At 38.4% G+C, this 26,407-nt stretch overlaps 1 protein-coding gene across 1 annotated transcript in view; it reads left to right on the top strand.

Moving 5' to 3' along the window:
* Positions 1–26,407, top strand: part of INSC (INSC spindle orientation adaptor protein) — a gene marked incomplete at both ends in the record, with an annotated part of 84,933 nt that overhangs the window by 42,317 nt on the left and 16,209 nt on the right. Inside the window, one exon of the mRNA XM_084207507.1 lies at positions 25,756–25,927. Within this exon, the coding sequence (XP_084063633.1) occupies positions 25,756–25,927 (172 nt within the window). The remainder of the gene's footprint in view (positions 1–25,755; positions 25,928–26,407) is intronic.

Here is a 26,407-nt window from a genome sequence, read left to right as displayed (position 1 = left end):
TAAAAAAACCCATTCTTGTTCTTCCCAGTGACACATCTATAAGTATATCATACTGTAAAAAGCCATTATCACCTTTTTTATCAGCTTGATAAACAAGCTGATCTTTGCTGTAATTGCAGTGATAAGGTTGCTGATCATTGTTGCCATGATCAGCTTTTCCTCTTTTAGGTGAATCTAGTTGTGTCTGTGTACAGCGATGTAAAATCACTTGGTTAAAATAAGATTTTGGAGCAATTATTTGATTTGCAAGTACTTAACTGAATTTTGATAATAAACTAGTACTCTTTGCTGTACATCAAAGTGCAGAGCTCCAGGAACTCAAGAGTGACAAATTAGGCAATTAAAGTAGAAAAATGGTGAAAAAATAGTCTCATTGTGTGCCTGAGGACTGAATAAATAAAGGGTCTCTGTGCTCAACAAGTGGTGATTTTTGTGCTTCAAGGTGCTTCAAACTGCTTGTGGGTGTCTGGTTGTTAGATACACTTTAATTTTGTAATCCAGCGTGACACCAGCAGTTTTGGGATCATGATTTGGTCAGAGCTTCCTGACCAGTCCTACTTTAGAGTGGGGTGGAGAGACCCTGGAAAAGCAGCCAGAACATATTATTCCCATAGCTATTTGTCCCTGTACCCAAAAGAGCTTTGTCATCTGTGTCTTGTGGCACTCAACCATTTTAGGGGAAAGCTAACTGCACCAGAAAAATTGATTTTTCTTAATCTGGGCATTCCAGTCTTTATAGAGACACAATAAGTAATACAGGTAGTTTGGAATAGAGAAAATAGATAAAATCCCTTAACCCTGAACTGACAGGATTTTGTGAGAGCTGAGCATGACTGAAACTGAAGAACAATGTTAGTGCTGCTCTTGCAGACAGACCTGGTGCTGTGTCCTGCTCCGAGGTTTAGGACAGAAACACAGTGATGTAGCAGGAGATTGGCTCTCTAGATTTGTTGAGGGTTCTGGAGAGAAGAATATCTGAACCTTCATGAATGTGTTTTGCAAACTTAATTCACCTCAATGTAGCAAGGAGAGTTGGAGGCACAGAGTTGGGATTGATTATTGTGTGTATTTAGTGACACTTAAGGTTCAGAAAAAGTAAAAATTGTGATCTTGGTGACATTTATCCTGCAAATTGCATTAGGAGTAATTGTACTTCAAGTAATGCTTTCCTTCTGACGACACACACAAAATCTAACAGATCTGGTTTTCAACATGGAGCAACCTTGCCTGAAAATGGGATTTGTGTTTAAATAGATCTTTTTTTCCCAAAGTAATTCTTCAGGCCTTACCCCTGTGAGCATACATTAGGTCCTTGTTTTGCAGAGCTGTCTGAGCAAAGGTTCTCCCACACATTTGGTGACTTGTAGCCTCATTAAGATCTAAATACTGTGGCAGTTGTGACAGCTTCAGGGCTGTCTGTACAAAAGTTGGTGGTGGTGGCACTAAAAGTCACAGCCTTCCAATTTTTGCCCACCTGAAGCCCAGCTGAGTGGTTTTTCACTGAAGCTTCTGTGGCAATAAACCTCCTGCTGCAATAAAAGAGCTGCAGAGCTGGTTCAGAAATAAATAGCAAACAGCGCAATGTACTGCATTTTTTTACTGTGCATGTGAAATGCTATCACATTAAAAAAATGCAGCTTAGCTGGGACCTGGATCAAGGGTTAACTGCCACAAAACCAGGATGATTTTACAAACAGCCAGCTGCCTAAATTTTAACAGTGTGCTGAGTATGGTTACTTACATTATTTAAACTATTCCAGAAAGCAAGACACCTGGAATCAGCTTATTAAGAGGAGATAATCCAGAGAGACTGGTGGCAACAGTTGTTACTTTCATTAATAAAACCTTTTTAACAAATGACACAGCTTTTATCTCTGTGCTTTAACCAAAATTTCCTTGGAATAGATTACAAATGAATCCTTCATTTACAGCACACTACATCAAATTACCTCCAGGAGAGGAAGGGTAAAGAAAGTGTTAAGTGTACATTATTTGTGGCTGGGAAAATATATGAATTTCACGAAGACTTCTAAAACATGAGTGACCTAAAAATCTATTAGTCACTGTGAACCCAGTCTGAGCCTAAGAATAACCATATTCTTGTACACAGTAATAATTTCTGCATAATGGTAATGTAGTCTGTCCATGATACTGTTGAAAAAACAAGTTTTTCTGGGGAACGAAGTAAAATGTAAATTACAGAACCTCCTCCTACAACTTATTCATAGTTTTTGGGCACATGGGCCTTGATTACTTAATTCAGCTCTAACCACTTGGAACTTTCAGTTTCAGACATTAACCTCAGGTAACATCATGGAGTAACTTTGTTTGTCTCAGGTGAAGTGTCAGCTACTGAAGCCACTGAAATCCATGTGACCGTAGGGTGAGACAGAAACAAGAACTCGGTGTTAGGAAGAAATTCCTCCCTGTGAGAGTGGTAGAGCACCAGAAGAGGTTTCCCAGAGAAGCTGTGGATGTCCCATCTCTGGAAGTGTTCAAGGCCAGACTGGAGGAGGCTTTGAGCAGCCTGGTCTAATGGAAGATGTCCCTGCTCATGGCAGGAGGGTTGGAAGTTGACGATCTTTAAGATCCCTTCCAACCCACTCTGTTCTGTGAGTTCTGGATAGGGTTTTGATTATGAGAGCTTGGATGGTGTGAAGGTGAAGTCATTAATTCAAAGACTGAATGTAAAAGTTAGCTGGTGGCCCATGGGTTTCATTCTCACAGCATGGGAATGCTCCACAATTGTAAATGTTTTAATTTTCATAGTACCTGCTATACAGTGGAAGTAACTTTGTACAGTGCAAGAGATGGAAAATTTTCGTGATCTGAATGAACTATTTAGCTGCCTTCATATGTCATTATTCCAATTTCAGAATGACAAGGAATATTATTAATATTTTAATATTAATATTAATTCTCTTAATTAAGAGAAATATTATTTCTATTCTAGAAGAGGTATGTGAGATTGCCAGTTTAGGTAGGAGAAACCCTTAGGTTGCTACATTTAAAAGCATGTCTGTAGGTTGTTTGCTTCTTTTAAGAAGTGCAAGTTTTCTGAGAAATGAGGAAATGTTCATTTTATTGTGGCAAATGATGGCTTATTTACAGGACTTCCAACAATGAGAAAGTTTCAGAAAGTGCATATCTCTGCACAGCCTGTTAGCCCTTATTACTCCTCAGAGAAGAGCTTTGTGTTAGTGTTTCTTAAACAAAAAATTTTCATGGCCTATTTTAGTTGTTTCAGAACAAGGATTTGATGGTCTCAAAGATGATAAAAATTGCATGGTAATTTTATTCTAAAATTAATTGAGTTCAGTAACTCAAATGATTAAGATTAAAAAAAAAAATTCAAAATGGCCATAGTTTTCAAAGTTTAGTTTTAATACATGGAGAGTCAAATTTCATATTATTCTGTTTCCTGAGGGGGACAGGATAAAGCTGGGTAATAACAACAAAATACAGGATTTTAAGAAGCCATTGGAAGGTGTCAAGTTGTCAAGGAGCCCTTCTCTTGTCTCTTTCCCACAAAAACAGGTAACATGCCGTGTTACAACCCTTTCTGAATTTTTCACAGCTCATGTTGGCAAACACATTCTTAATGCTGCTTTATAAAGAGGAATACCTGTCTTTTATGGTTTCTAAAGAAGTGCTTGTTTACAGGAGAAACTTGTGAAGCTTCCTGGTTGGGAAGAGCCTGGAAACTCACTTTCTGCATGCTCAAAACCACAGAGCACTGGCTTGTGTGCTGAAAACATGTGCAATGATTTAGGTGGATAGGGTTCAAGTGATGCATCGCTTTTACAGCCCTTTGGCTGGAGAATCAACTCTTTTGGTCTGCATAATTCACTTCTTTTCATCCTGGAACACCCTTTTGGCTCATCTTCCACGGCTGTTTGTGGCCAGGCTTTGAAATAATACTTGTGAAGTTACGAACAGTAAGCAGGGAATGGACAAAGAGGTTTCTGAATTTTGGGAGAGAAGGATAACGTTTTAAAGGCTAATTCTGGCAACTTTTGACACGCAGAGCACAGCCTACTGAAAGCTGATGGCATTGATAGCTGGACCTGGCAATAGTCTCAGTGCTTCTCAGTGTGTAATTGTGAAAATCACATCAGAATGAAGAACAGAGAAAGAAATATAAGTCAAACTTAAGGAATAGGAGGAGGGGCAACATATTGAAGCTGCTTTTCACATAGCCTTTTAGATAACCAGGCATATCTGTTTCAGTAGCTGAGTTTGTGGTACAATTAGATAATGCAAAGTTCTACGCTTGCAGCTCTTTAATTTACTGGACACTTCTTCTGAGTAAGGCTGTTTAATTAATTGGCAGTGAAAAATGTGCAGTGTTTGGCAAATTACATTTCTGTCAAAGCCCCTGCAAGATTCACTAAATCATAACTGAGAGTGCAGGAGCTGCTCTCCCTCAAGTGCTGGCTTTGTGTGTGTTAGGTGGTTCAGGTTCTATCTCTGACTTACACAGCTGTGTACGTGAATTTAGTAAGTGTAGCCTCCTTCCCAGGCAGGAGCAGCAAGACTCCTTAGGACACTGCAGAATCTGACCATCTTTGGTGCAACAGGCTGCAGTTCTAAGGTGAAATAAGGAAGTCATGGAAGTGATATTTGTGAATACTGAAAAACAGTGTGAAAAGAGGTTTAAAAAATCCCCATCCCTCCCCCAAAGACCTCACAACAACAACATCAAAAGCAAAAACCCCAAAACTAACTGGGAGCTAATCTCTGAAGTAGCATTTGATATGCTGAAAAACCTTCTGCCAGTTACACAGCAGATTAAAATTTGTTCACTTTACGGTAGTGTCCATTTCATCATGCAAAAAGGAAAGCAGGGAGGTTTTTTTAATGCCTCGTTCAAGAGACATAGAATTGAATAAAGACAGACAACTTGGTGCAAGATTATGGTAAGTTGCCAGATCTCCATGGGAAAAAAGTATAGACAAACTGCTTTGGCTGAGGTCATGGACATGATTTCAATTCTGTTAAAATGACTGATGAAATTATGGTGGTTGTGTTGTTGTAGTCCTGATGCTTTAAAGATATATGTATCTGTTGCTCTGATAAGAGATATCATCTCTCCTTACAAACCTTGCTTCACTTAAATCATATTATAGATTTTAAAAGAGGAAGAAAGGAGCCAGTAAGTGTAGCACTGAAGATAAGCATTTTGATAATATTGGTGAAGGAGGACAATGTGAGACTTGGCTAAGGAGTTGGTGAATACCTGCCTTGGGCTTTGGAGGACACAGATTCTCTTGTTTATTAGCAGATCCTCATTTAGATACCTGGCCTTGCCCAGATTCTGCAAACATATAAATGTACACTCAGCCTTAAACATCTGAGTAAATAAATTGAAAAAACAAGAGAACCACTACCTGCTAAAAATGTCAGCAGGCATGCACATCTGTTGGTCTGTTCACGACTGAGACTTCTGATGGCAATAAATTTCATTATGTAAATATTAATTTTTTGACTACTGAACACCGTGCTGTGGCACAAGGGAAAACTTTTTGAGTTAAATAGGTAAAAGATCTTTTTGATTAACTTTGTCTGCCTTTTCAATGGAGTGCAACAGGCAATCTATGAGTTGACATAAAAATCTATCTGTAAATTGTTAATGTTAACAATTTATGACTAGATTTGTATGTCAATTTAAAGTGAGCTGTTTTCTAACCCAACAATGAATACTTGAAGTCCATTCCCTGTAGTATGAGTCTTTCCACATCACTCACAGATTTAGGCTTTGTGAAGTTTTTCCTGTACTTAAAGTGGTATACTGCTTAAGCATGGATCTGTGATAATGTGTCCACATGCAAACATTTCACAGCAGTCAGAGCAGCCCTGGTTTATTGGTTTTTTCCATGTTTCAGCAAGACCTGATGAGAAGAAGGCATTGCAGCATCGTTCAGGTAATATCACTGCTGTTCTGGGAGTAAATCTTGCCACTGTTATACTTCTTTCATGGCTCCAGAGCAGTGAGAGCTCCATCAGCACGTGAGAGCTGATAGAATGAGGTGTACTTTGGCATTTGATTTCCATACAGGATATCCAGTTACTGAAGGAGGAGCAACCACTCTTCTAATCTATCCCTCAGCCCTGCCTTTTTATACACCTCAATTTTATTAATTGAGATGCAGGAGAGACTCTATAGATCTCTTTTTTCTTCTTGTTTTAAGAAAATAAATTTCATTGAAATAGATTTTAAAAGCAGAAAAGGAAAGACCCCAGGCTATGCCAGGTTACCGAGGTGCACACTTCAAAGAGCAAGATCAACTTGGAGCAGTGCCTGTGGATAGCCATTCCCTCCAACTTCATTTTGAAACTTTGGACTGGTGCCAGGTTACTGCTCTGCACTTGTTTGGCTCCCATATAATTTACACATGGTTTTTGCTGTCAGTTCTGTTAGTATTTTATGCTATCTATTGATTTTATATTTCGCTAAGTATTTTATTTCAAGCTCTCCAAATAGCTCCAGATTTATGTTTCAAAAGTCAGGATGTTAAGAGAATTTTATACATGAAAAATAATTTGGAAATCACCAGATGATGATTTTTCTGTAACAATTTAAAGTATTACCTAAAATGATGACAGTGATCAGGGCAGCGAATTATCCACGAATGACGTCCCAAGGAACAGAAGCCAGCACATCAAATAACAGGTGGGTTTTCCCTACCTAATAATAATAATAATCATCATCTATCAAGAAAATTTAATTTTAAGATGAAAGAAACAGCTTACTCAGCTCCTAAACTGAAGGCAGAGATTAATGACAATCAATTGAAGCATTTAAAAAGAGTGCAAGCAGAGACCTATTTTGGATCTCAAATATTCCCCTTCTCCCTGACAGAGGCAGAAATCTGGAAAGAGATGGCCTTACAGAAGGATCTAACAGATGAGTAACTTGGAAAAACCTTTTCTCCTCACTCACCAGGAAACTGTTGCATCTCATATCTGCATCTGTAGCCAGGTGTAAACACATGTACTGAATGTGTTTAGGTTGCACTTTCTAAATAGCTTATCTGTAGCCATGATAAAGGAGAGATAAGAGTGAAAATGCTTGTAAAAGGAGACAAACATAAGTAGAGATTCCCCCTCTATAAAATCTCTGCAAATAATAATAAGTTGTGCTGATCTAACCAATCCATTCTGCTGCAGATTTTATGACTCAGTATTGTGGTTGAATTTTCTGGATCATAGAAAAGTCTGAAGAGTTTATTGCACAGAGCTTCCCTTTCTTGATAGGCTGATCCTTGAGCTTACCTAAAACCTCACTGTTTTCTGAGACCTCTGCAGGAAGGAGAGCAGGTACCTTCCTGCAGAGATCTGGTAACACATCAGGCATTTAAATGCTTCTGGAGCCTCAGGATTCACTACCAGCATTATTTTTCCTTCTAATCCTTCTCTCATGTTTATTTTCCCACCTTTATTAACTCATTCTGAGAGTTTTCTAGTGCTCTATTTAGTTTCTTGTGGATCTATTCCTGCTTGCATAACACTGATTTCCAAAAATGTTAATACACATTTAATTTTGAAGGACTGAATTCTCAGATGCACATTACCAAAAAGCAAAAGGAGAAATTCCTTTCTTCATTCATCTAACTGCAGCTATGGGATTCCTTTCTAATATAAAACTGAACTTACAGAAATACTGCATGACCAAAGCTGTCAAAAATAGGGAATTTTTTTCTCCTGGTTCCAGGTGATTTATATTTCTTTTCTTTAGGTCATTCCAGTAGGAAACAGATATCTCTCTATGTTCATAAATGAGCTGATCTCAGTAATACATGAGGGTAACGTGTGGCAGCCTCCATCATAAAGTCACTGGCTTACGTGATGTGGACATAGATATTGGTCACATATTTGGGTTACAGGATGTGGGAGCACTACACAAAACTGGTTTTCATCACAAGACCATCCACATTCTGAATCAACTTCTCATCTTGACCACTTCCTTGCACTTGCTTTTTGGTAGTAGCTCAAACTAGCAAAACACATAAACCTCAGTTTATGCTCAGCTTACAACCTGGCTCTTTTCCAAAACACTTCTGCCATTCTTGTAGTCCCACGAGTGCTACTGCCCTTCCTTCAGTTCCACGTGGTGCTGACAAGCCCTTGCATCACAACACTTCCCAGAGCTCACACTTAGGCAGGGAGGCTCCAAGAGTCCTGCTGTGACACAATTCAGCTCAGCTATAAGCTGGGAATTTTTCTAGCTGCAGATACTAAGGAACCTTTGCAAATCAGGTCCAAGAAGGGCTCCCAAAATGCAAAAAAATCTGGATGTCGTTACTGAGAGGGAAATCCACAATTTTGTATTTTGCAAATTTTAATTTTATACAGTTGCTTGCGGTTTTTGTTTGGTTTCACACAGTGTTTACCAAATATTTTCACTGTAATTTTGGCACAACTCTTTTCTCCTTCCATGTCTTCAGCACCTATCACTGCAAAAAAGTCAGAAAGCTCTTTAGAAAACAAGGAAAAAATACATGCAGGAAACTTTACCAACACCAGCATTGGCCAGTTCTAGTAGCCAGTTTAATAGCCCTGTTTGCTATTAGACATTCTACCAGTAGGCTTGCTTGGTTTAAATGAGTGCTGAGTAGTTTAACTTTACCCCTCCAACAGCATTATAAAAACAAAAAACTCACTCAGGATTTTCCTGGTGGTAATATTCTGACTCTGCTACATGGGCCAAAAACTAGCCCTTAGTGGAGATGACTGTTTCCCAGAGGTAGGTGTAAAAAAGAAACAGAGGAAATCAAACCCAGTGTAATCCAGCTGGCTAATTAGATGAAACCTGGTATCCTTTCCTTGTAATGTACATTTGAAGTCAGGGCTGGCCTTACTCAGGTGAAATGTCTTGCATGTGCTCCTAACAAACCAAAGGAAGTTAATTGCATGAGATTTTTCTTACTCCAGGCTTGTAATGAGCTCAGAGCTAGCTACCATGTGACTTACCTGAAGCTCATGATATGTAGGAGTCTCCATGTATTTCTTAAAATAAGGGAAGGGTAAACAATAATTAATGGCAGATGATGTAGAGATGTGTTTGTGTGTCACTGGCTTTTTTTGCTTAGGCTTTTGCAGGAAACCACTTAGGTCTGGCACACTGCCTGATTTACACTAAAACTTTCATGTTTCATAAAGCATCTTTGAAAACACTTAAAGAGCTGTTGGAAAAACAACCTCTTCTGGTAAAGATAATAACCCTGTTAGCTAAACATCTAACAGCATTGCTTGTATATTTACCTGACCTGCACCTTTCTTCCCTTGCCTATCATTAAGTTCCCAGACAGTAGCTCTTTCACTGACTATTCCTTCCCTTGCAGTTCTGTCTTGAGCTTTACCTTTATGGTGGCTTTCAGTTTGTTCCTTTGCAGTCCCTGGGAATGGATCAGGAACTTTTGTTTGGATCAGGGTGTACTCACATTCTTGTCTGACAAGGATCTTCAGCTGAGATGAAGAAGGAATCCTCATGGGACCGGCAAGTAGAATCAAGGAGACAGAAGCCTTTCCAGTTTTTGTAGGAACTCATCTTAGTCCTCACAAAGAAGGTGTGGGAAAGTTTTCAAAGTGACTCGAATTAGCCAAGGACCAGTCCTGCCTGACCAGCTGAATGGCTTCTGTGATGGAGTGGCTGCACTTGTGGACAAGGGAAGATCCACTGATACCATTTACCTGGACTTCTGTAAGGCTTTTGACACGATGTCCTCATACTGAGAGTCCTGTCACACTGGACACGTGTGCACTTCCTTTATACTTCTCATATAACTGGCAGATAACATTATTTTACTGTCACCACTTGTTATTTGAAACTTTCTGATAGTTTCAAGCTCAAGAAAATAATATTGAAGGAAGATATCAAACAGTACTGGTCCAAATATGGGCTCCTGAGGGACCCCACTCATCACTGCTCTCCATCTGGACACCAAGGAGTTGACTGCTGCTTTCTGGTTGTGACAATCCAGCCCATGCATCGTCCAACAAACAGTCCATGCCTGATCCCAAGCCAACTGGTGTAACCAATGTCTGTTCCTAGCTTCTGTTGTGCCTCCATAATGACACACTTGTGTGTCTCTGCCAGAGTCCAAATGTCTTCTTGTCTGTCTTTGTATAAAAATGGGTTTAGCTGGGTTGCTAAAAACGGGCATTTCTGGCACAAACGCTTCAGAAAATTGGATTTTGAAGGGAGGCCAAATTTTCTCTTACATACATCCCAGGAAGACTTGTTGACACTCAACAGGGAACCTATAACATCTGTCTCTGAAGAAGTTGATTTTTTTTCTATTCTGTGTGCCATGAAACTCTGTCATTACTACATTGTATCTGACAGTAGAGCAGAAACTCTCTTATTAGTTTTACTGGTCCCTACCTTGCTGTTCTTGGTTCCAACAGAATGGTCAATATACCAGCTGAAGGTGCTCCCTCTGTCCCTCAGGACTTTATATCCTTTCCTCTCACCTATATGTACAGCTATATTTTGTAGGGAGACAAGCATTTCCTAGGTATATCTTGAATTTTCAAAGAAGCCCCTTCTGAAAAGAGTTTGTGAGAGCCTCAGTCTGACTGAGGGCAGTGCAGAGCTGGACACTCACAGAGCTGAGCCCTGTGTCACATAAAGATGTACAGCAGAGCCATGAAAGATCTGCCTGTGATGACATAATTTCCTGGTCACCCTCAGTTTTACTGGTCAGGGTCCCTGATTAACTACAGTTTATAAAATAAGGGAAAGAAATTAAACCTAAACCAAAGAAACATATCAAACCCTAAAAAAAAATAAATAAAATTGGGAAGCTATGCTGAGCTTGAAGACTTCTGATACCTTGACAACTGCCCAGAAGAATTCTGAAGGCAGAACAAGTGCCGTTGGGAAAGTATTCCTGGTGGTTGTGCACATGGAGTTCCCTGAGCTGTTGGTGAGGTAGGAAAGGCCCTATACTGGATTCCTAAAAGCATCTTAAATTGCTGAAAGTGAGATTGGGCTCTCCTACCCAGAAATTTTTAGTTCACTTGTTAATAGAAAGACACGAATTTCCCCGGTTTTGATAGCACAAATTGGTTTATAAACCTGAACTTCTTTCCATCTGTGACCTTTCTTTCACGTCCTCATGGGTATGCCTGATGGACACAGATCCATTTCCCCGCTTTATTGGATAGTCTTGCTCTCTCTTGCTGCCCTATCTTCTGGCCTTAGAAAAGTCTAGACTGCCAGTTTAATGCTTGCAGGCTCTTTTTTTGCCCATCTCTCTTTTAATATAACCAATACTGGGCAGAGTTGCTCCAGCCTCTGTTTGCAATAAAGCCAGAATATAGCAGATTTTCAAGGAAGTATTATGCATCTCTGCTAGAAAAGGCTGAGATCCTTTCAAAGGCCAGTGACTACAGACATTTCTGTACTTCTCAGTAACACTGTCTATGAGTATTGAGAGGGGTGAGAGGAAAGACCAAGCTACAAAAGTAGACTTCATAAACACTGAGACACAGCTTCCCTTATCTTCAGCAACTTGAAAGAATTGTGGTTATGTCAGCTCTGCCAAATGAGTAGGATCACAAATCATTCCAGGATGGGAGGTTGGCATGAAATCTCCTTGTAGCAGTGTTTTGCCTGGAAAAATTTTGCATGTTGTCTGTAAGCTCTCAAAGTATCCATTAGGTAATATTTATTTATTTAATTACATAGACTATTGAATTTATTAATATAATGTATATATTTTTATTTATTAATATAATATTAGTTCATATTACTTATTTAGTTATTTACTTTTTGGAGGCCTTGGGAAAGGAAATAAAGCAAAATACAAGAGCAGGGATTATGTGAAATAGACCAAAGGTGATTGAATTGTCTGCCCATGATTTAAAAAAGTGATTAATTAGATTAAATTTCAGTTTTTCAGATTACAGCTTGAATTACCAGAATGGTATCTATCAACTTGTGGATATCCATGCACCATCAAATGGCAATTAAATCCACTCCATAAAACTAATACTTAATTGCTATTAATTGAAAAGTTGGCTGATAATGTATTTTCAGTGTTATTGCCATCCTTGGGATGTGCACACAGTTTAAGAGCACAGAGTGTGTGTTTTTAAGGTGTCTGTGGTAGGATTTTATCCTTGTCTTGGTTAAGCTGTGATCAAAGCCCTTTAGCTGGAGACCTAAGAGCAATAGAATAATTTAGGCTGGAAGGGACTTTTAAAGGTTATATAATCCAGGTCCTCTGCAGCTCGATTAAAAAAGATAGGGCAAAATAGGGGTAAATTGATTATCAGCCAGCATGGAGGAAGAGATCCACACACGGGACAGAAAGGCTTCTTCCAGCACAAAATCAGGAAAGAACCTGAGTACTTTTGCATTAGAGCTTTTCAGCTGTAGTTATCTAGGAAGAATTAAACCATCCTCGTATTTCTGTGCTAAAATGATTATCACGTGGTGTGTAGGGTCATAAAAACTAAGTGATAATTCTCCACATATAGTCTGAAAACTTCACGACAGGGAAGCCCGAGTTAAAAGTCAGTTTTGCCAGGCTGTTGACTCCCCGCAGTAAATGCACATTGTACTGTGCAATAGTGGCACCCAGTGGAGACTGGAATTACAGCAAAGTTTGTGCTGCTCCCTGGTATGGTCTGCCCAAACCTATCCTGGGTTTAGGAAGGCAGCAGAGGATTTGGGAAGACAGGTTTATGGGGATCAAAGCTATGCACCTCTGAAGCATCCTCCTAAATCAAGGTAAGCCATGGCAAACGGGATTTTAATCTGAAAAGTTTAGGTTCTCTTATCTGTTCACAACAACCTGGATGGCCTGTTTTCCTACAGGATAGACCCTCTGCCTTAACTGCATTAATTAAAACCAAAAATCTTTAAGCAACATCTAATGCAAGATCATCCTTGGGGGAGTGGGGAAAAATGCCTTCTCTTCCTACTGCCCTGAGAGTACTGCCTGGATATTGAGAGTATCAGCCTGAAAAATTGGAGAGAATGTGAGGAGCAGGATGTGTGCACAGGGGAAAGGGGAATTACAAGGAAAGCATGGCCCCTTGCTCAGTTTCAGTCTGAAAAGGCTGTAAGATGCATGAGAGAGGGGTTGGGAACAGGAGTATTGCCAGGAGTGTCAGGTTGGGAAGGAATTATTAAAGGAAAATGTCTTCAAGCTTTGAATTCAGGTAATGCTAACAGCAGCACCACTGAAAGAATGGGCACTAATAGTAGCTGTAAGCAGAACAACCTCCAAAAAACCTATGCTAAAAAATAATTGTCTATCAGATTTCTGTAAAGAATGTATTATTTGCTATAGGATGGTCAACATGCTGCCCCATGGGGAGTGAGGCTATCTGCACTTGTCATCTTCTGGTTATTGCTTTCTCAGGGATCATGTATTGCAAATACCTCTGATGAGCAGGGATTTGGTACTACCTAAGGCAGTGCTAAGGAGAATGGAGTGAATTAGAATGATCCTGCCCACAACGTGTTGTTGAGCTCAGGTTTCAGTTCCTGTTATAGATAGGCCTTACTCATGAGACCACAAAAATGTGGTGAATTAGGAAGATGATCTGAGTTCCTAGAAATTGTCCATCCTTAACTGCTTGAACACTCTCTGCCCTCTGCATTTATTTTAGCATTTATATTTTAGCATTATAAGCACCATGGGCTTTGGCATTTTGTCCATGCTGGAATTATTGTAGATCTGCAAAGAGTGGCTGGATTCAGGAAAACACCTTCCAAGACTTTCTGTTGGTCTGGTTATTATTCAGGCTGAGAAACACTCAATTTCTGGAGAAATGAAAGATCATTTGAAGGATAATAAATAGCATTATTGCAATGGCCTATAAGCCACATACCCTGTGGCTGTAGCTAAGTAAGTTTTTGTCTTCATTTTTTTATCATAGCTCAGGGTATGAAAGGGAAATGAAGTCACTCAAGAGTAAGAATCTCCCCCAGATGTGTAATGTGAACCTCATGGCTGATCCAAACATGATGTCTAGGCTGAGGAAGCAATTATAACAAAAGGAAAGGCAAAAGAGTTGTTAGAATAAGTTTGCAATTTATTTTTGAGCAAGATACCTGATCTGTTCTGAGAAAAGTAGCTGGAAGGCATAAGTCACCTTTTAGTTACTAAAGATTGCTCCTGTCTCATGCTCTGTCCTGGAAGAAGAACTGGGTTGCAAGTCACAAGATCTCACCTAGGTAATATTAATGGATGAAGACACATGGCTGACTTCCTGCTCCAGTTAGCTAAATTTATTTATGTATTTAAAGGCCATGACAAATTGCTTTTCTCCTCACTCAGAAAAGGATTTTTGATGATTTGTGCCCCAGGGAACTGGTGGTGTTTGAATTTTCCAGCCCATGGATTTCTGTATGGCTATATCAGATGAGGTTGAGAAACACACCCTGCACCTTTATTTTACCAGCTTGGCCAGTGTATTAATGATATTGATATTACTCTGAGTAAAAATTCTGTGTTTGCTGCTCTCCTTTGGTTCATCTTCCCTTCAAGCTCCTTTAAACATGAAATAACACACTTGCATCTAATTTTTGGCACCTTTCTCTGCTAGAAGAATTTATGTCTTGTATTAGCCAATAAAAATGAAGCACTTGCCACAAAATGTATGAAGAAGGTAAGGCACTTAGGACCTGGGGCATTGGAGAAGACATTAGGACAGAGAAGTCCAATTAATCAGATCAGGACATCCAGCTCAAAAAAGGAGGACAGGTAATTGAGACATACTCATGTAATTACAATTGATTTTTCTTACAGAAAAAAAACAAGACAAAAGACAAAGAATGACAATTTTTGAAAGTGGTAATGACAAGGAAGTGATTTTAAGTCGAGATGACACTGGTTTTTTTTTCTTCTTTTTCTCTCTTGTTTTTTAAAGAAGCAATGAGTGCTGATTTCTGATCCTTCCAGTCCTAAAAAGAAGAGTAAGCACATACCAATAATTAATATTTTTTGGGTTAAAGAGAGACTAACACAGAGAGAGAGAGAGGCAAGGATATAACAGCCAATATAACAGTCAAAAACCTTTTCAGTAACACAGGTTTTAAGATTTACAACTGAATTAAGAGAGGTCAGTTAAAACTCATTAAAAGCCAGCTGATTAGACTGTTGGTGTTTTTCCTTTTTCCTTTAAGAATAATGGTTTGTGGCCAGTTATTTTGAACAAAAACATTTGCACTTTCCTTAAAAATCCTTAAGGTTTTGGAATAAGTACTCCCATTTACTTTGGCCATTCATCTTTGTAGTGACTCCTGTATTTTACTCCTGGTTAAAGTTGCTCTTCCCTAAAACAACTAAGGATCTAAGCCATGAGTGTCAGTAAAAACCCAGCCAGCATCTCTGCTGCTGCTGGGCAACCTGTCCATGGTGGTTGGCAATGGAGATGACAGAGTTATCCTGCAGGTTTCGTGCATTAGGAGAGGGAAACATTAGCTTTCTGTCATGGCAAGGATCAGTGAGAAGGTGGTTTGGATCTATTTTGCTTTAGAAATATTTTTGCTCAGTGGTGGGAAGAGTTCGGGGTGAATCTTTGCTGTTGGCAATATGGAAGTTATTTTGATGGGAAGAAAAATGGAAATAAATGTTATTGGTATTTGATATGGGTGTTAGTAAAAATCATAGTCACAGACAAAACCCCAGTGAAGGGTAGCCACTTCTTATGTGGCAGGAAGATAGGCTAATTTTATCCAACAAAGCATCTGGGTGCTGGTGAATAATTTAATTTCTCTAATATGAATAACATTTGCCACCTAGTGCATTAAAATATCAGTGCAATTTGAACTGGGTTTGTAATGACAGAAACCTCATTTAAAAAAAAACCAAATTTGGCTACCAATTAGGCAAATTAACCCCAAAACCTATGCAAGCCCTCCCCCCTGTATTTCCTTGTATGTATCCTAACTGTTGTATGTACAGAGTTGCTTCAAAAACTGGCAAGTCTATAAATATTTTGAAAACAAAAGCCCATGTGTTCAGTGCAACAACTGCTATTTAGGTTTTTATGCAGAGCTTTAGAGCAGATGTTGTGAACAGAACACCTAAGTGCCTGGACAATCTGAGAGCATTCCTACCTGTAAAGACCTAGAGTTACTTTTGGGACAACATGGGATGTGGAACAGTTCTTAGCTTAACTAGGTCTAGGTGCAAGGACTTCTATTGATGGCCCCTAATTTCACTAAAGAATGCTCAACCTTCAGTTTGTCATATCATTAATATGCCTCAATTGCAAGGCACTTTTCACACATTTTGGGTGAAATAAAGCCTGAGGCATGGAGACTCACTTCAGGACAGCTTTGAATGATCTTTACTAGAACATGTCTTCCTCTAATGTAGAGAGGAAAAGAAAACATGTATGAGAGATTGGCCTGAATTTTTTTATTTGGAGGCTACTAATCTAATGATAAGCAACATGGGGGATATTTTTAAAAGTCATTTGCACTGATCATTCTTTTTTTTCCCCTCCAGGATCCTTGTTGGCTTTGATTTTGGTATAATTTGTTTATGTTGAATCTTGTTTTATACGGTTTACTTTCCTCATCTGACATCAGTCAGAGTAAATTTCAAAAAATATGCTAAATTCATTTTTGGTAAAAAATAGTGGGAGAGACATAGCACAGACTTTGCAGTGGCTTTTCCCTAGCAGTTGCTATCCTTGCTTTCAGTGGCAGTTCTTTCTAAAGTGGCATTTTTCCCAAGGGTGAGAAGGGTGTGAGCAGGACTCTGCCTGCTGCCCAGTGAAGCTGGGCATATTTTTCCTCTGAGATGTGATGCCAATATAAATAGAATGCCCCCTGCTCTTTCTTCCTTTTGTTCTTTGTCAGCTGCAGAGATGAAATATTGGAAAAATATTTCCATTGAAGTATTTTATTTACAGTCTGAATTATTCTAGATTGGATAGCCTAGAAAATTATATAGATTTTGTTTGGTAATGCTTTTGGGAATGGGGAGTGCACAGCAGGCAAGTTTCAGGAGAAAATCCAGTAAACCACAGTTCCATTCTAGGCAAGGCACTGTCCTTCAAAACAGCATTTTCCTTCTTTTGCATGCCTCGAATTTGAGTTCTTTCTAAAAGTCTGGTAGATTTTGATTTAAAGTTACATTCTTTGGCCTAAAGGATTCAGTAGCTCTGGTTTCAGGGTGATGTGTATATATCTCTCTCAGAATCCTAGCTGTCACCCTTTTCTAGTATCCCTTCTAGAGGTCCAGTTATGTTATCTCTGATTCCTTGTGAACCAGAACAGATCCTCATCCTGGGAGCTCTCCTGGATCCAGGGGAAAGCCAATACCATTCTGTGGAGACCTGCAGGGGCTCTTCTGTTCTTTATGGACTGGCAGATGGCAGATTGCAGCTTGGTTGTGTGAAATTTCTAGTCTTGAACTTTACAGATCTGGGGATTCAGTTGGTTTGGAGCATGGAATTAGGGTTTTTACTGCTCATGAGAAGCGAGCCTTATTGGGGAACACTCATATACAGTATGAATGAGAAAACTGGTTTATGGATTAGGGACAATACCAGAAAAACAGGCAGTGACTGGATAACAGAATCAGAACAGTGTTTGAGGTTTTCCTTAACAACATATTCGTTTTCCCAGATCTAAAATAAGCAGCTAAAATAAGGCAAATTGGGGTTTTATCTTTGCCATAACATAACACTTCCACATTTACCTATCCAAAATATCCTGAGAAGATCCTGGGCTATTGAAGCTGGAATCTGCTCACTAGTTAAATTAAATTTCAGACAGTTTGGATCTGTTTTTCTGATGTTAGATCAGTTTATGAAAATAAGCTGACTTGGAAACATGATTTTGAATGCAGAATGTAACTGCCCCTGTATCAAAGTGCTGTATGGCACTTATCCTTGGATTTTCATATGTTGGAAGAACAATCTCTACTCAAAGTGTAACAAAATTTGTGGTTTTCTTCCTCTTAGTTCAAACACTAGCTTAACTTTAAATATATGTGTTTATTATTCTTCATAAGAGGGGCTCTTTTTGTTGAGACCTGTTAAGGCAGCAAAGAATATTGCTGAAGAATAGAAGAAAAATCAAAATTCAGCTTGTAAAAATATTCCATTTTCTCAGCATCTTAGGATTGTTCTTGTTTCTTCTAATATAGAATCAATGTAGCAACTGTATTTGACCAAAGAGCAGCACTGGAAGGTGCTAAAGGAGAGAAAAACATCTGAGATCACTTTACCTGATGACTCCTAGTAGACCTCTGACTTCTCATAAAGACTGGATGTGAACAGCTGATCTTAAACTTGAATTTCTTAGGCTTAAAGCAATTCTGAAATTATTTTATTGCCACTGCAGTCAAAGACATAAACCAATGCAGGAGACCCAAGGAGATTTACCAAACTGTCAGGAGAGGAATCTTAGGACCCAATAACTTGGGTCTGCTGTAGCCAATAAAGTTCTATCATTTCTCACCAGATGAAAACTACCCCTTTTTCACTTTTTGTGAATTTTTTATTCAAATAAGGGCAGTAATTTCCTCTGTTATTACAACACGAATGAACTCTTATTGAGTTGCTCACTAAAAGTTTTATAGCAAAAGTACTGTGAGTGTTTTCATTATAAATGGGTATCATAAAACTCTATAACTTGCTTGTAAAAAGTCTCTGCCAATTAAAATCTGGCACATCTAAGGTTGGTTCTGGAGCTAATTTATTTAAAATAATTTATTAAAATAATTGAACAGCCGTTGTGAAGTAATGAATGTAGAAAACAATTCTATTAATGCCTGGTGCCTCATAGTGCTGTTCTTAACAGCAACAGAAATTTTGGGAGGAGAACAATGAGTAAAGCACTGAGTCAGTTTTGCTAACTATGTGAATTTACATATAAAAACATTTTTCTGAGCAAGTTACTGTGTATATTTAATACATTACCTTATACAAATATTCTATTATTTTTGTGCATTTGATTAGTGTACATATGATTGAAATACTGCAGAAGCCTTGCATTTTAGAGAGTGGATATTTTTAGGCTAAATTGACTGACACCATTGAAATGAGAAATGCAGGAAAATTGTTTGCAGAAGAATCTTTTTCTTAAGAGTTTGCAAAATCTCATATTTAAAGTAAGAGTAAAAAAAAGCACAAAAACCTATGCATGTCCACTGCTCACTTTCTCTACCTCTCTAATGTAACTCTGCTTTCTACTGTGGTGTTTCCATTGTTGTAATTTGAGAATAGAGTAGGGTTGTATTTGTGTGAAAGTCATGGTCTTGACCATGCTATACACCTGGTCAAGAATTTTAATTCAATGAGAGAAATTATATGTGGAATTACAGTAATAATAGCAACAGGGGTATATTAAAGTTATTAATTAAATCTGCAGCATAATTTCAAATTTTTGACGTGAACAAATCAAGAATTCTAGCTGGAGGATTATCAGATACTTTTCCTGAGAGAGGAAAGACACTATGAAGAGTTAGATTAGGTGATAATGAGTGGCTGTGACCTCCATGCTGCTCTTTTTGGATAGAGACCCTTTCTCATTATCCTAATAAAATGAGGGTCCTCCAAAAATGCAGTGTGCATGAGTTTTTTCCTGTCATGAAGAGCTACACTAAGAGACAATAGAAAATAAAAACCATGATGTCACACCAAAACTTAATAATACAAAGTAATCAAACATGTTGAGTGTTCTTGTTTTTAAATGCCAGGCACCAGGTGTTGGAGAATTTACCCTCACACCATGAAGTGTCTGTGACATTATTTATTTAAAAGCAGATGATTGGAGCATATTTTTTTCAGAGAGCACATCTCATTTTCTGGAGTGCCCTGCTACACATAACCCAGAGCCCCTGTTTGTTTATAGGAGTAGTTGAGGTGGGTGTTTTTCCTTTTCTCAGACTATGACCCCCCCAGGGTAAATAAAAATGAGGGCTATGTGAAAATGACTAATGTATGGTCTTTCCTTAATTCAGACTTCAGGTCCCAGTATCTTGTTCAGCATTCTTGTACACCACTTGACAGTTCCTCTCATCTTGTTGACAAGTCCTTTTTTGGGTCTGTGTGGCTTCATTTTAATGGATTTCAGACCCCAAAATATAATGTATAAAGCCTTATCCATTATTTAAAAGAAACAAGCATGTTCTTTCTGGAATTTGTAATGCAGATGCTGATACCAAGAAAACCCTACAAATAGGAATAGAATCTTGCAGCTTAAAAACAAGCTGGTGTATCCAGCCCTCAAAAATATAGGGCACAAGAACCTGAGAAACATTTGGCTTTGTGTGTCACATAACTTCAAGAATTTAATCTTTATAATATGTAATATTTATCATGTGTATCCTAAATAGTTCTTCCTTAAATATGTATCATAATAGGCATCATAAATAGTTCTTTCTTATTCTTACAGGGCTCTGACTCTACAGGTAACATAGTCATTATTGGGATTGACAGAATATGAGAAAGAAAATGTAACAAATGTTGAGTGTAATGGTAATTGCAAATATCTTTTCTTTCCCCCTTAAACCACCATGCTCATTTGTGACCAGTGGTTTTCCCTGTGGTTTTCCCAGTGGTTTTATCAATGTAACCCAATTTTGTTAACACCTACCTGCACTACAGTTACTTTTGCATAGCTGCAAGTGAATTCCTTTGCAGTCTCTTCTCCTGCCCTTTGTAGCCACTCAGGGTTTATTCTGTAGAAAAGGAGGGATATCACATTGGAGGAGTAGATCAGGAAAGCTGAGTTTATTCTTGGGTATTTCACTTACATTTGTGGAGGGTAGTTTGAAGCAATGTAAGCTGTGATTTATGGGAGAGGGAATATGTGAATATTGCTAGGCTAATAACAGTGCAGTGCCTGGTTTCTTTTATCAACCACAAAAATGCTTTAAAAGACTGTTTTACACTTCATATCAGTTCTCAATTTTGAGGGAGTTCAAAGCCAGCTATTCTCTTATCCTTGAAGCAAGATGAGAGAGAAGTCTTGGATATCAACCTTTCTGATTTTGTCCATCCTTTCTGTAAAATGACTTATTCTTTATTGTCTCTTTGACAACCACTTGTACTTCCTATCTGCAACAAACTTAGAGCATCTCTGAGTGTTGAGGAACATGAATTTTGAGGTGCAGGGCTGCTTCCTCTTGGTTTCATGGGAGAAAGGTTTGCACAGGATTTATCTTTTGACTCCTGGACAGTCCAGAGTAAGGATCTTATTTGATCTTGCTCTGCACTTTGCTTCTCTCTGCAGCATTGATGTAAGGTTGCTACTCAGGCATTGCCACACTTAATGCATCCTTCAAGCTGGTACAGGCAAATGTCTTTTCTCTTATGCACATAAAAATATTCCTAGATCAAATTTACACTTCTCCTTGGTAGATAAATGTCAGAAAGAACAAATACCTCTTCATCAGCTTGACCCCATCTGAAGGAAAGGACTTTTAAAGGGAAGTTGTAGTCAAAGTTGCTGCAAACCAAAGCACAGCTCACTGCCAGTTTAGATACAAAGCTAAAGTTATTGGCAGAAATTTCAAAGCTACTGGGTTGGGAACTGGTCAAGCTCTTATTCAGCCCCAAACTATTCCATGGTGTACACAACAGGGCTTTTAAATTTGGTGCCATGGCCACTGTTGTACAGCATTAGTTATAAAAATCATTGCAGTTTTGTTCACTGGTCACTGCTGCTGCCATGGAATGGTTGCAGTAATTTGGATTATTAAAGATTATATTTGGGGATGTTTTAATGGCATCACTTTTTTATTATATCATCTCATTAAATTCCATTACTCAGTAACAAGTCATCAAAATAACAATACATGGGTTTTGCTGCATGAATATGATAATCCTCCCTCCCTGCTTTCTTTCTCAGTTACCCTCTTCCTCATCCTATAAATGTTGATGTGTTTGGGTTTTTATCCACATTTATATATTTGGTTTGCCCCACTAATATTCATGTCTTCACCTCCACAGTAAACCTGTCTTAGCTTCAGGTGGGAGGTGTTATTACACAGCATGGGTGAGAGGAGAGAAGACACACAGCTCTGATCTATCAGTTCTTGACTGTTGGGTGTAGCCTCTGCTTTTGAAATTCTCTTCTTGAAAAGTTGAGATTATTTAAGGGGCAATCCCCTTTGTGATATTGTTTCCACATTTGCTGCCCTCCCTCTGGATCTCAAAATCTCCATTTTATTCTTCTGTAAAACTGCTTTGAAATCTGCTGGTTGTTCTTACCAGAAGCAGCCAGACTTAGGCTGACAGTGTTATCCATGGATTTCACAGTGGGAAATGAGCTGATAGAAGCCTGTAAGACTTTCCAGTCTCACTAAATGACTTGAGATCAATTTAGAGAAGGCAAAAAAAAGGTTTTGACCAGAGTTTTACTAATATGTAGTGATCATCTGAATGTGAAGTGAGCAAACAGGAATGGTAGGGAAAGTATGAGAAAAGGCCTTCAGCAGCATTTTATACAATGAATGTAGACATTACTAAAAGGAAGGCAATGGGTCTTGGTTCCCAGAGTGGCATGGAAAAACTGCCTTAAACCCCCTTGTGGGAAGCAGAGAGATAAGATTTCTGTTGTGTGTAATATTTCATATCATGAAGTCATTAATGCAATTAATCCCAAATTCTGTATTTGTATGTTTAACAGATGCCTAGTTTTATTTAATATTTTTAGGAAGAAGGACAGGTGTACCGAAGAAACAAGACTGTTGCCCCAGAACTCATTCATTCCTGTTGTAGAAAAAAAAGAAATTATTTCCTTTCAAAAGACTTTTGATCTATGCAGTAACATGGTCACACATTTATTTTGTCACTTGGATTAAGTTTCTACAACAGGGCTATGTTCATAAGGATGTAAGTTCCTGGCATGTTTCCAGTTATCAATACTGAAATATTAGTGATCAAGCATTTACTGAATGCCATTCCTCAAATGCAGGGGCTTCACAGCATCTTGTTGCATTCATGGAATTCATTTGTTTGCATTATCTGGCTAACTGGTTCTTTTGTATTGCCAAGGTGATGAACAGATTTGACATTTAGCTGATTACTTCACCAAAATTAAACAGAAAACAGGGCAGCCATCCAAAGTTCCTTTCAGTGTGAAACCTAATTATAAAAATGCTTTGAGCAGCAATTTCTTTTTGGATGTTAAAGTGCTTTTATTAGATTGTTCCCTTGTCATTTTAAAATTTATTGCTAGACACTTATAAATGGGGTTGCCTGCTGAAGTAGAATTATTTTATTTTCTATATTTAAGATGGGAGGAAAAAGTGCATGGAAAAAATTTTAGGCTGAATTTGTTAGTATTTTAGGTGTTTTTGAAAAGGAAGGTGAATAACTAGCACTGGCTTTCATAGACCCAAAAGATGTAATTTATCTCTGTGTTGAATAAAATAATATCTGTTTTTTTTAATTCACAATTCAGCAACTCCCAATTTCCACAACCTATCACTTAACAAATAATGAAATCAAATAAGTGGTTTAAAATTTGAGTACAGCAGTAGAAGCTTGTATCATTAATGTAGATTTACACAATTACTGGTGATAGAAAAATCTAACCATGTACTTGTACCTGTCTTTCATAAGCCATTACCTGTTCTCAAACAGCATAAAAGTACTCTTAAGTCATTTGTCAAGGGCATTGAATATAAGTAGGCCAAGGAAATTTTAACCAGTAAATTTAGAGCTGAAGACTGAAGTGGATCTTAGAAGAACTTTCTGGTGAAGTATTTTTTGAATGTCTTGGAATATGTTTAACTTTTTATACTGCCTGTTGTTATTAACATCCTTTGGACCCCAGACAAGGTGTGATCGGGGGAGATTTCAAGGTGACAAAATTGTGGGGTTTTGCATATGATATTGTCTAGCACACTTTGGGTACTAAATCATGTTGTGAGGACATATATTAATTCTTGACACTGAGATCTATTAATATACCTTGAAGCCCAGTGAATTATGTGACTCTGCTGTTTCAAGCTGCAGAATTCTGCCATAACTAGGAGGAAATATTTTGCTGTAGGTAGATTAATGTTGAAAGCTTGTCAAGAAAAAGTTCAACATTGAAAATTTATTCTTTCTCTTCTTGCCAATGCTAGAGCTTCTACAATAAATACCATTTGTGATCTGGGGAAAAATAGAGATACAATTTCTTTTCTATTTATCTGTGTTATTAGAGTTTCGATGATATAGTCTATTTCTTATTAAAAACTCCATCCCAGTGAATAATCTTATAGACGGTAATTTTTACTCCTATCTACCTGAGAGCTTTTCTCATAAAATACAGTAACTGTCAGTACTTATCAAATAATTTAATTCATGGCCATTGCAGGATAAGTAATTAAGATAACTCAATATTCTGTATTAATAAATAACAAAAATGAGAATAAGAGATTTACTAAATACCCTTTTTGAAGATAATGTGTAGGACTTAACATGGATGTTGTGGGGAATCTTTGAGTTGACAGAGAATGCAATCTGAGCAACAGAGCTAAGAGTGGGTGTGCAACACAAATGTGAGATTGTTTTTTGTTTGAGTGTTGAAGCATATTTCAGTACTAAGCCTTAACTCCTCCTTGTATCTCTAAAGTATCCAGAGCTGGGAGTGTTTAGCCTGGAGAAAAGGAGGCTCAGGGGAGAGATTTTGTCACTCCAGAACTCAGTGAAAGGAGGGTGGAGCAAGGTGGGACTCTGCCTCTTCTCCCAGGCAGCCAGGGACAGGACAAGGGGAAATGGCCTCAGGCTGCACCAGGGAAGGTTCAGGCTGGGCATGGGGAGAATTCCTGTGTGAAAAGGATTGTCAGGCTTTGGAATGTGCCCCCCAAGGGAGGGGGTGCAGCCATCATGACTGGACAGCACTGAGTGCCGTGTCTGCTTGACGGGGTGGTCAGACATAGGCTGCACTCAGGGTTCTTGGGGTCCTTTCACATCCTAAATGATCCCATGGTCCAACTACTTGCTTGTCAATGTGATAAGTTATTCAGGGCTATGTTAAATGGGGAGAAACACACTGCTGTTAATTTGAAAGTTCCCAGGTTATGCCCCTGTGCACAGAGAGCACTCCTTTGCTGTGTTTTGTTGCTCCCAATGCCCTGTTGCTGTCTTTTGTTGTGCCAGTGGGTCTCCTATAATTTAAACCAATATGTGTGCATATGATCTATCTGCCTGAACCGTGTAAGAGCACTTCAAACACTCTGAAAGCATAAACTTAAGTCAGTCCTCATGATTCTGTTTCCCTTTGAAGTATGCAAGGGATGTGTGGACCTGGCTTTAATATAAGTACTGTGCAAGCTCATCAGGAGCAGCTTGGCCAGGGTCATCTTAATAGTGTTCTTTTTGATCCTGTGTTGGCTTTGTGACAATTTCAGGGAAAAGTGGCAAAAAAATTTGTCTGTTTAGACCTGAGTGCACATTGAGGTTTGAGTCTTGTAGTAGAGCTCAAACGAGGCATAGTAGCAATTAACATTTGCTTATCAGAGCTTATTTTTGGATTTATATTTAACTTTAGATGTCTGTCAGAGAAGACTTTGTTGGACCAAAATTGATTTCACAGAAACATTAAGGGAGAAGGAACTGCAAGACTTTTGGCAGGACAACACACTCATGTGCTGAACTCATTTGTAATTGCTAAACTGAAACTTCCTGTGACACAAAGGCCACCAAGTTTAAGTTATTTTTGAAAATAAATTGGGTAGTTTAGTCACTGCCAAGAAAAGACAAATAGAAAACCATCTTTGGTTGCAAAAGTGCTTCCTATAGTATTTCTAATGTCTAATTGTTTCTCCATAGGTGGATGGGATACTGTGCCTGGCTGACATCCTCACTGATACCAGCCATTCTGAAGCCACCCATGCAGAAGCAGCAGCAGTAATTGCCCAGATCACATCTCCACATCTCACATTCACTCAGCATCTCAGCAGCTTCCTGGAAAATATGGAAGAAATTGTGACAGCTCTTGTCAGTAAGTTTTCTACAGGACTTCTCAGTTCAGTTAAAATAACAGGTTAGGGTATGAGTCTTTCATTAGAAATATTCCCTAAATAATATTTACCATCCTTCCCTTAACAGATAAAATAAAAATTTTAAATTCTGAACCAGAGAATTCTGCAATTGCATAATATTTTTTTTACTCCAAGCCTCATGTGAATAGAATTTATGCATATTTGTACAAATAGTATCTGTGTGAAAGTCTATCTTAAGAGCCTCCAAGGAGGACTCAGCAAAGCATCCTTTTGCCTGGTTTTTGTCTGTAAAAGAGGAATATTGGGAGCTGATAACCTTTATGCCTGTTGTATTTTCCAAACTTGCTAGGACTCAAGCTCACCACTACATCTGCATTTGTATGATAATTCAGAGGAAAAGTAGAGTGTCATATAATCTGTGGGTATTGTAACAAGAAAATGAAAGCTCTGTCTTGTCTAGGCCCCTGATCCATGGTAAA

Source organism: Fringilla coelebs, assembly GCF_963513975.1.
Source record: "Fringilla coelebs genome assembly, chromosome: 6".
Classification (NCBI taxonomy): domain Eukaryota; kingdom Metazoa; phylum Chordata; class Aves; order Passeriformes; family Fringillidae; genus Fringilla; species Fringilla coelebs.
The sequence above is the reverse complement of the archived record's forward strand: the minus strand, read 5'-3'. Positions and strand labels throughout refer to the sequence as shown.